This window comes from Coccinella septempunctata, chromosome 8 (assembly GCF_907165205.1).
Source record: "Coccinella septempunctata chromosome 8, icCocSept1.1, whole genome shotgun sequence".
Taxonomy (NCBI): domain Eukaryota; kingdom Metazoa; phylum Arthropoda; class Insecta; order Coleoptera; family Coccinellidae; genus Coccinella; species Coccinella septempunctata.
This window is the reverse complement of record NC_058196.1, coordinates 22622265-22632825: the sequence shown is the minus strand read 5'-3', so window position 1 is coordinate 22632825 and position 10561 is coordinate 22622265. Positions and strand designations below refer to the sequence as shown.

At 34.1% G+C, this 10561-nt stretch overlaps 5 protein-coding genes across 13 annotated transcripts in view; 3 read left to right on the top strand and 2 right to left on the bottom strand.

Annotated features, from left to right (window-relative positions):
- Positions 1-124: 124 nt before the first annotated feature.
- LOC123319211 (RNA-binding protein 8A) lies at positions 125-872 on the bottom strand. Its single transcript, XM_044906075.1, has one exon. It carries the CDS (start codon positions 694-696, stop codon positions 205-207), a length of 492 nt encoding a protein of 163 aa, XP_044762010.1. The 5' UTR covers positions 697-872; the 3' UTR covers positions 125-204.
- A 170-nt stretch (positions 873-1042) lies between these two features.
- Positions 1043-1767, top strand: LOC123319212 (transmembrane protein 60). The gene is made up of 2 exons (XM_044906076.1): positions 1043-1294; positions 1348-1767. Exon 2 carries the CDS (start codon positions 1372-1374, stop codon positions 1765-1767), a length of 396 nt encoding a protein of 131 aa, XP_044762011.1. The 5' UTR covers positions 1043-1294; positions 1348-1371.
- A 52-nt stretch (positions 1768-1819) lies between these two features.
- LOC123319207 (arginine/serine-rich protein PNISR) lies at positions 1820-4123 on the top strand. Its single transcript, XM_044906072.1, has one exon. It carries the CDS (start codon positions 1820-1822, stop codon positions 3620-3622), a length of 1803 nt encoding a protein of 600 aa, XP_044762007.1. The 3' UTR covers positions 3623-4123.
- Positions 4124-6084: 1961 nt separating this feature from the next.
- LOC123319208 (leucine-rich repeat protein soc-2 homolog) lies at positions 6085-8102 on the bottom strand. Its single transcript, XM_044906073.1, has one exon. It carries the CDS (start codon positions 7864-7866, stop codon positions 6166-6168), a length of 1701 nt encoding a protein of 566 aa, XP_044762008.1. The 5' UTR covers positions 7867-8102; the 3' UTR covers positions 6085-6165.
- Positions 8103-9042: 940 nt separating this feature from the next.
- Positions 9043-10561, top strand: part of LOC123319325 (protein lap4-like) — a 123880-nt gene continuing 122361 nt past the window's right edge. For 4 of the 9 annotated variants that reach the window (XM_044906235.1, XM_044906233.1, XM_044906231.1 and 1 more), the window contains exons 1-2: positions 9051-9511; positions 9566-9683. In XM_044906235.1, the coding sequence (XP_044762170.1) occupies positions 9350-9511; positions 9566-9683 (280 nt within the window). In that variant the 5' untranslated portion in view covers positions 9051-9349. Of the gene's footprint in view, positions 9512-9565; positions 9684-10561 lie in introns of all 9 variants that reach the window. The other 5 variants (XM_044906227.1, XM_044906228.1, XM_044906229.1 and 2 more) reach the window with 3 other exon arrangements.

The following is a 10561-nucleotide window of genomic DNA, read 5'->3' as shown; positions in this document are numbered from 1 at the left end:
TTTTTTTATTGTTTTATGAAACAAAATATTTAAAATGTGACATAATAAATATAAGATAAACTAATAGGCCAAACCTGATGAAAATTCCATTCTAAAACTATTCAAAATAAAAAATTGACAAACAGAAGGTCCAAATGGATTTATTATAATGTGAAAATATACAAAAATTACCTCCATAAATCAAACATTGTCAAGGGTATTATTTCAATGTTTTCTACTCTTACGTTTAGATTTTTTCGGCCCTTTCACAAAGCACCAGTCTACTCCGATAGTTTGGCCCAACAAGTTAGACCCATTTAAAGCTTCTCTAGCAGATGCAGCCTCCTTATATTCGCTATACTCTATCAGTGCATAACCTTTCAGGAAACCCGTTCTTCTATCTAAGTTGATACTTATATTTTTAATGGGACCAAACTCGGAAAATTTCTCTGTCAAATCATCTTCTGTTGCTTCTTCATGAACCGATGTTACAAAGAGAATCCAACCTTCTACTGATTTCTGAGGACCTGGCTCGTCCCCGTCTTCGGATTCTATAGTTTCATATCTTTTGAGCTTGTCGTAATCTCGGGATTCACCAGCTCCAAATCCTCTACCTTTCCTCTTGATTACTTTATCCTTCAAACGGAGGACGCTTTGGTCACCTTCGTCTTCGACGTCTATATCTACGGCAGCATTAATATCTAGAACGTCCACCATTTTATGTCTTTATTTCTGATTTATTCAGTTATGATATTACATATAAAAGATATTATAAAATTTACATAAGGTATCGCAAACTAACTGTTTTTTAATGTCAAACTTGATGCAAAACTTTTTAGGTTAATTAATTTCCCCCATAACATCAGCACCTAATCCGCAAAGAAGAATTACGTAATCTATGGTAAATTTGAAATTTTTATAACCAATTTAAATATTGAAAATAATAAGTTCACTCTTTATTATTTCTGAAAAGGTGGACTGATTCACAAGCTCAAATTTCAAGGTACCTATTTTCAAAAATCGAAAGATGACATCCATAGATTTCTCCGATGACATCTAAACATCAAACGACATTTTTATTATTCTCTATGCAACTCGAGATCCTTCACAATTTTGATTTGAGGTAAATTTGGAGACCCGCTCAACTAAATGGAAACTTGTAAATTGTAATTAAAGATTTGAGCATTATGGAGTATTATACCCACATTTCTAAGGTGTTGTGTTCTGAATATGAGAAATTATCAGAAGCTGAAGTGTGGTAAGAAACTGCAAAAATATATAAATTGAAAATTGCGAACCTCTGATGAGTCCTCAGGTGAGAATCATCCTTCTTTAAACTCTTCTTACTCCTATCTCACGTTATTACAGATAACCTGATGGAGTAAGTTAATAATGGTGATCCATAGGGCCCTTTTTACTTGGTTTATACTGTTGGTATTCTTTATCCTATTATGTCTACGTCTAGAGGGGAGGATACATTGGAATTGGTTCCTAATCTTCCTGCCTATGTGGATCTATGACGTTATTTTAACTATAGAAGCACTCTTTCAAATATCCATTCGATGCAAGCATGAACATTTCAAATCTGGTGTCGAAAATAAGAATACACTATTAGTAGTCTTAGTTCTGTTAAAGATAACAGCGCAAATAGTATTATGCCTAAAAATGCAGTACCAACATCTACAGATACCTCTTTATCATGTTCTGGTTCCTATTTGGATTCTATTACCACTGCTGATCATTGATTTAACTGTGAAATTAGTTAAAAACAGTTCCAATAACTATTGAAAAGTGTCTTCAAGTGGACTGTAAAGAACTATTGTATTTCAGATCTGGAAAAATGTATTCTGGTAGTGATTCAACAGAATCGGCAAACTATGGCCAGTGGCCATTGAATCCAGCATTTTTTCAAAATATGCCCAATGAACAAGTGGATTGGGCTGCTTTAGCACAACAATGGATTCAAATGAAAGAAGCAGGACCGCCTCTTCCCGAACCAAAACTACCTAATAATAATTCAGAAGTAAAAGAGACTCCTCTAGTCCAAAAAGAAGTTCTTCCACCTGTTATTCCTGAGGATAATGTAGCTAATGCTCCTTGGAATAGCGTGACAAACTCTATTGAGTCTCAGGACAGTTCATGGAATTGGAAAACTCAACAGAATTGGGAATGGGGAAATCCGGCATGGAATCCCCATCTCAGTACTGCACCAGTTGTGAATCCACCCTCTAAGACAACATTGCTACCAATAACTAAGGGATATTCATCTATAGATGCGCCAAAAGAAACTTCAACTACTTCAACAGGTTATACGAGTGTGAAGAGCAGTGAATTTGGAAGCAGCTACAGTGGACAATCTGCTCCGAACCATTCACGAAATTACAAACCTCATAATCGACGTTACAGTAAAGTGAACATACCTAAAACTAACACTACGTCTCCATCTCCTGCGGTCAATATTCCACAAATTTCAGAGATCGAAACCAGTAACTTAGATGCTAATAAGAGGAAACAGTTGCCTGCTTGGATAAGAGAAGGTTTAGAAAAAATGGAAAAGGACAAACTCAAACAAATGGAGAGAGAAAAGGAGAAGGAGAAACAAACTTTATTCTCTGAGAAAGTGAAAGAACATGAAAAGGAGGCTATGGAAATATTGAAAGACACAATAAATGAAAGAAGAAGGAGCAAATTCGACAGTGATGATGAGCACAGTCCTAGGCCAATTGAAGAAAAAGAGGACCCCGAACCTCTTAACTACGATGACTTGATTATATTAGTTCGAAGAACCATGACGGAAATTTTATTAAAGGTTACAAATGAAGCAATTCATTCAATATGTACAGAGGAGCGACAAAGATACATGAAAAAAACACAGAGTCTCGGGAAAGTCACTGGAAAAACAAATGTAAAGGCTAAGCTTGGCTTGGGTATGTATGGCAGCGATTCGGGTAGTGAAAGTGATAATAGCGATTCATCTACCAAGGACTCTGATGATGAACTGAAAAATTCCATACGGAAAAGAAAAGCAGAGTTTGTTCAAACAGAGAAAGGAATCGAGGATAAGTTACAGCAGGCTGAAAAGGATAAGGATAGTAAGAAGACTAAAGATGAGGAGGAGGAGAACAGTTCAGAGAACAATGTGGAAGAATACACTCCTGAAAAGAAGAAAGATGAAGGAGTAACAAAAAATAAGGATACAAACTCAAAACATCGTCGGAGTTCCTCTCGAAGCTCGGATGAGAGTGATGATGAGTCCAGCCACCGAAAATCATCTTCGAGCAGGGAATCTTCCTCAAGCACAAGGAGACGACATAGGAATAGGTCTAAGGGCAGAGGTTTCACGCCAGAGAAACGAAAGAAACACAAATCCAAAAGGTCTCGTTCCAGATCTCATGATAGGAGACATTCTTCGGACTACAAATATAAAAAGGATAGGAATCGTTCTGACAGATCCAGAAGGTCTAGATCGAGAACATCAAGATCATCGAGGAGGTCCCGATCTCGGTCTTCTTCTTATAGATCTAGAAGATCCCCCGACAGAAGCTCTCGATCTAAACGGAAACGTTCTAGGTCGCCATATTATTCCAGCAGAAGTTCGAAAAGGTCGAGATCAAGGTCACGTGGAAGATCCTCAAGAAGGTAATGAATACCAAAATGAGGAGCAAAGAACAATCTTGTTTTTATTTATTCCATATAGATTCGTTGTGTTTCTCTAGTTGGAGATCAATATTCCGGTTGTTTACTTTATTTTCACTTGTTTCTTGCATACTTTTAGGGTTTGTAAAAAAAATGTAACTTCACTTGCAGTTTAAGTGAGGTGCACTTCTTTTTACTCTTTGACATTGAAATGTTTCAAGAAGTTATGTGAAAGTTGAATAGTGAGCATAAAATATTTTTGAAATCTTTGTCATGTGGTTTAGTTCCCGTGAAAATTTGGATTTCAGAAATGATATCGGACTCAATGAGAGCATAACATTGTTTTAGTGAATTTAGTTGTAATATTTTATAAAAGTATATTCGTTGCTTGACTTCATAACTTTTGATGTTCCAAAAAGGGTTAAATTGTAATTTATACTGTAGATATTTTTCCTCTATATTGTATCTGAATTGTGAAATATTGAATGAAAATAATTCTTTTGGCTTTTCCAAATGGTTTGTTCACATAACCCAGAGAATACTGATAAAATACTATGTTATTGTGAATCGATTCAATAACTTGTCATTTATCATTATGAGTATGTACATAACTAAAGCAATGAAGAAAAATACAGTTTCTTCTAGAGGTCTTTGGAAATAAACGAAATGAATAAAATTCCAAAATTCGTGGATAAACACTATTTTTGATTGGATCTTTCTGTATGGGGTATTTTAAGTTATGTAAAATGATTTTCTTTATTATATACTAATTTTGTAAGCGAGTGGGAGAGAAAAGAGTGGAAAATCAGTCGATAAAGAGGGTTGGGAAAACGTTATCTGTGAACGAACCGCTGCATTTTGAGGGCCATGTAAATGTCAGATGACAGACGAATAACCAGGGGAGGCAAAGAACCGCCAAGCGTCGAAAAGCTAACTGGTTTTGCCATGCCAAAACCTTAAAAAATGCCATAGGTGCCATTATGTTAACAGAATAAAATCGCAATCATTACATATAGTATATATTATAGGTATATTGTAAATAAAAACAATAATGGGATATAAAAAATTTAAACTTAGAACTAAATATAAGCTCACAAAGCAGCAAAATAACGATTCATTTTGCTAGAGAAATAAAACTATAGAGTGAAATACTTAACAATTGAGTTTTTGGGAATTGCATCATAAAAAATGATAAATTAATATAAATTGGAAATTTTTGCTCACTATCAAAAAAGTATGATTGAACTTCAAATATGACTAGGACTTCGATTTCAAAGTGAATACTTTTGAAAAAAATGAGTTCTAAATTTCAACTGTGAAATTTTCTCCCATGATTCAGGAATCTGTACAGAATAAAATCTATTGAAACAATAGAACAAAAAAGCACTCGAAAATACTGATATGATTGGAGAAATTCAACTAAGTTGATAAATAAATCAGAATAAAAAAACTTATCTCAACTCGTGAAGAAAATCCTGTACTCGGGTTGTTAACAATAACATGATAATTATGATTTATATAATCAAAATCAGTTTGAAATGTTTTAACAACAACAAAGCCTTCCTATTGTCTTTCATCATGGACGTAAAGTTTTTTGTTTTAATTTCAAGATTGTGTGAAATGTTTGAATAGGCCACTGGGGCACTTTAACTGTATCACTTCTGAATTTCAAACTGCTCCTGAAGTTATGATGTTCACAAATTTCTTTCCATTTGTTGAAAAAATATTGAAATTCGTCCTAAGTTTCATGAATAATTACATCAAAATAACATGATTTAGTTGAGATCTTGGTTGTATAAAACGATGATATATGAAATGAAATCAACTTAACAAATTTGATCACAACACACTTTGTATGGAAGAGGACAAGCATTTTAAATTTTTCAGACATATTCCATAAATCATTTAATAAACTCGATGGATAATAATCACTTAACTAGGAAGATATAGCCTCTTTTTATATAAATAATGACAACTCTGAATAATATTAAAGCATTATTTTTCGATATATAACCAACAATTCGATGAAAGCAAAGTAACAAACAATTTTATAGTTCCCAAACAGCTAGAGTCATGAGTAAGAAAAATATACACCAACTCAATAAAACTAAATTTTGAATTGATTGCTCATTTTGTTTGAGAATTTCAGATGATAGATGTTTATAGTTTTCATTGATCAATTGTAATAGTGAACGCTCAAAAGCAAGAAACTAAAGAACTTCAAATCAAACAATTGAGAGCATAAAATAAATGGAATATGTAAATATTTCAAATTAAAGCATCAATATAGACAATTGTCAACAGCTTAATATAATTGTGTGGTAATGACATAATAATCGAGCCATTTAGGATTCCTTACATGCGATGATGTGAAAAAATCTGATTTTAATTAGTGGAAATGTCTATTCAAGTTTCAAAACTGAGAAAAAGTATGTTTATGGATATGTTCAACTTGTTTTTCCTAAAAAATTTCTGGAATCTACCGAGTTAGTGTATCTGTTTCATACCCATGTCCATATAGTTATTCGTTCTTTAAATTCAACATGGTGATCACATCGCCCTATACGGACCTTGCATTTTTAAATATTGTATAACCAAAGAGGGCCCACCAGCTATGATTTCAGCTGGTATTTGTGTTAATGGACAATTTTCAATACTCATTATTTGTAAATTTGAACAGAGGGCTAATTCAAAAGGAAGATTATGCAAAGACGGATTATCATTTATATAAAGAGACTCCAAGGACTCTAACGTACCGATCTCTTCCGGAAGAGAAGCCAGAAGATTTTCTCCAACACTCAAATACTGTAGATTGGTGAGGTGTCCAATGGCTCGGGGTAAAGATGTGAGTTGATTCGACTGTACGATCAACCGTTGGAGTTCTCGAAGATAACAGATTTCGTGTGGGAGTTGATCCAGACGATTCTCTTCTAAATCTAGCACTCGTAACTTTCTCAAGCTTCCAATACTTGTTGGTATCCTCTTAAGAAGGTTGTTGGACAGGACTAGAACTTCTAAGCTCTGCAGATATTGTATATCTTCTGGCAACTTGGATAACTGGTTTGTGCCCAAGTTTAACTCGACCATATTCACCCAAGTGCCCACATCTAATGGTAGAGCAGTCAACTGATTTTCTTTCATGTTCAATTTAGTTAGATGCTTGGCACGTGAAAATATTCCATATGGAATTTTATCAATTGAATTATGTTCCAAATTAATGGAATCTACATTTGTGAATTGCGAAGGTCCCCCCGATGGATATGCAGTAAAAATATTCCTGGATAAAGTAATACTGGTAAGTTCTGTTAAGCTGGATAACAAACCTTCGGGCAATATGCTTATGGTATTTCCTTCAACGTTGAATTCATCCATGTGCTTACAATTACTCAATGATGCTGGAATACTAGCTAGTCTGTTGTAACGTAAGCCCAATCTCGTTAACTGTTCCAGATTTCCAATTGATTCGGGGATATCAAATAACTCATTATGCTGGAGGTCTAAAGTGGACAGGTTTATACATTTGCCAATTTCTTCAGGCAAATGTTCTAAATGATTGTGGGATACATCAAATGTCCCCAAGTGGACCAGATTACCTATTCCAGCAGGTAATTCCTTTATTTTATTCTCTCGCAAACTCAACATCGTTAGAGCACTTAAATTCCTTATTTCATCTCCTACTACTCTTATTCTATTAAACCTCAGGAAGAGAGTTGTCAGTGATGTCAACTTATACACAACATCTGGTATATCATTCATTTTGTTATGTCTTAAATCTAAAACTTTGAGTGATTTTAGACTTACTAGTGAATCTGGCAGACTTGTCAGAGCATTTTCGCTCAATGCCAGAGTTTGTAAGCTTGTTAAACAGCCAATTTCTGGTGGTAAAGAAACTAGTTTATTCCCATATAGATAAAGTTCGGCTAAATGTGTCAAATCTCTCAAACTAGGAGGTAATTGTGTAATATTCGATTTGCTCAGGTCCAGTCGCTTCAAACCTTGTTCTTTGCATTTCAGGAACTCCTTGGCTACATCTAAATCAGCTTGAATTCGTTTATTCTTTTTGGCAGTTGGCTTTAGTTTATTTGATTCTGGGTGCTTGACGGTAACCACTTTTGGACGGGCTAAATCCGCTGCACCTAGAGATCCTGATGAAAATTTTTTTTGTTTTGCATTTTCCAGTACATTTGAGCACTCTGCTTCAGGCATTTCTGACTCAGACAAACAGTTACTTGCAGGATTAGGTTGTGTCATTCCGAATAACACAAGGGTTTCTTTGAGCTTTCAATAATTAGTCATTACTAAATTGTATAAAATTTGTTCCAGGTTAAATCTCTGCAATTTTTTAAATGAACCTCTCCATTAAATTATCGTCGCCGTATTTCATAGTGGATAAGGAATGGATCCCTTGTTTAGTTTTTGTTGATTTTACTTTTAAAATATTTCACCTTAAATATTCAGTCAAGAGCACTGATCAAAACAGCAAATGACATCAGTACATCAGAAACTTCGTATACTTTGGGAAGTCATTTCTGAAACCAGTGTGTGAAAAAATCATTGCCTCCGCCCCAGAGCAGAATTTAGTAGATTTCTATTCAACCAGTATGATGAAGTTTCAATTTGTATTCAAAGAGGGCCCTATCGGAATTTTCAACAGCAAGCTCTCGAGATGAGAGACAATCTTTTGTTGACTGTTCCAAGTTTGAAACGAGTTTACAAAATTAATTGATATTTCAATACTTAAAAAAAAAAAGGTTGTCGGAGACTCATCTCAGATGCCATTTTTAGTGTGTGTTATTTCAATTTCTATTCAGTTATCTGAAGAAAATGCGCGAGCAGGCAATTCAATTATAAGGATCTTCAATATTTTTTTGAAATGTGTATTTCATGATTGAGTTTGGGTGTACTCAAATTTCACTCAGTTTTCGAACTACAAATGTTGATCATAGATGGTGCCACAACTATATCGAGGGAAAGTCACTTTAGCAAGAGTTACAGTGACTGTTCTTATTGTTTGATAAAGACACTGTACCTCGGATTCAAATACGGTGACTCTGACTCTGTAATCTGTGCTCTGACTTCTGTTAGAGTCACTGTAGACACTGTAGATTCAGAAGATTATCAACTAAGGAAGAAAACTACTATTATGAACCCCTTGAGTACACTTTACTTCTTTCCCCATGGGTAGAGGTCACTAGTCACACAAAAATTTGCCTTAGTATTTGCTCAAATTAAAAACCTTTTGATTTATACAATTTTTTTTAATTTATACCAAATTGAAATATTTGCAATTGCTTCCCTTTTGAACTTAATGTTTCGAATATCCATAGTAGAGTTCATTGGGAAGCGGATAAGGGGCCAGAATAACCAGAGTTGATAAGCAGCGCATGTACCATAATTTGTTGAATAGGTTAGAGCATAGAACGCATATCGTCTGCGTTTGTCGTGTGGAATTTGTCATTTCTGAAGTAGTGATGTACATAGAATTTTTGTTGGATGAAATTGTTCAACGCTGGGGTTTTTGTATTTGCAATTTCTGTGTATAGTTCGTTTGATTTTTGATTAGTTCTGAAGGTTCGAGTAGCGGGAGTGGTGTTGTGTAGTGTGTAGTGAGCGGTAACAGAATGGTTACGACTTGAAAATCGTGTTTTCTTGAAAAATGAATCTGCAGTGACCAAAAAAATTAAAATCCTTGTGATATTTTCTAAAATATGTGTACAGTTCATAGTTAGCCAAAATGTTTCGTTGTATACCTATCTTTAAAGGCTGTAATAGACAAGTCGAGAGTGTTGATAAAAGACATTGCTCGCTACCTAATGTTCCAGAGGATATTTTACGTTATTCAAGAAGCTTGGAGGAGCTTTTATTAGATGCTAATCATATACGTGACCTTCCGAAGGTAGGAGTATCCCTCGTAAAACTATTGCATCTATATACCTGTTATTGTTTTCAGAATTTCTTTCGTCTCCATAGGCTGAGAAAACTAGGACTGAGTGATAATGAAATTAACAATTTACCGCCCGATATACAGAATTTCGAGAATCTTGTTGAATTGGATGTCTCTAGAAACGGTGAGTAATTTATTGCAATTGTTGGGAAATGTATCCCCCCTTTATAAGCTTCTCCACATACCTGTACATTAATATGATGCTCAACCTGCCTATTTAATAAAGCAACGGTTTATTCTGAACAACCTATTAAATTCCTCGAATTGTATCCATTTATATACTTCATATTCATTGTTCTAGATTTTATGTATATTTCCGAGTATATTTCAATGAATGCAGATTATAATATAGATTTGCTCCAACTGCATAATATGTTATGTTTCTCAGTGGAGTGAATTATTTAAATCAATATGCAAATGATTCAATTTGTGAATCCTTGCTGTATTAATTACATTTGTTTTTGTTTTCTTCTGTGATGGAACCTAACCTATTTCAAACTTAAACTAAATTAGGTTTCTTGTCTGTGGTGATGAAAGTACCAGGCCAATCCATTTGATTGATGAACCATGTCAGACATCAGCCTTGAAGTAAATTTGAACTATATTTTCATTATGGAATTCATACATAATAATTTTGTTTTTTCTATGATTAGTTGCTAATATAATTCTTATGATCATCAAGAGCAAATCACAGTAATAAGTTATTTACTATGAGGAACAATGATTCATAATGTTCAAATTGCAATATATTGTGTAACACAAGTATTTAAATCACACCAATTAGAATTTATCTATTTATGACATGTACGTATTTTTTAGTTCCTATTTCCTTTTGGTTTTTTTATGATGGCTTGTATGAAACTGTCGCAATTTCTTATCATCTAAAGTTCTCAATGTAGACGATGATTAAGCTATAACAATATAACAATACAGCACCTAATTGCATTGTTACTACTACTACTTGTGAAATTCATCCACCTATGTGGGTACAAGGATGATAAC

Bases quoted from the DNA above. Each gene is read 5' to 3' on its own strand.
- LOC123319212 (XM_044906076.1), top strand. From the start codon at position 1,372: ATGGTGATCCATAGGGCCCTTTTTACTTGGTTTATACTGTTGGTATTC.
- LOC123319207 (XM_044906072.1), top strand. From the start codon at position 1,820: ATGTATTCTGGTAGTGATTCAACAGAATCGGCAAACTATGGCCAGTGG.
- LOC123319208 (XM_044906073.1), bottom strand. From the start codon at position 7,866: ATGACACAACCTAATCCTGCAAGTAACTGTTTGTCTGAGTCAGAAATG.
- LOC123319211 (XM_044906075.1), bottom strand. From the start codon at position 696: ATGGTGGACGTTCTAGATATTAATGCTGCCGTAGATATAGACGTCGAA.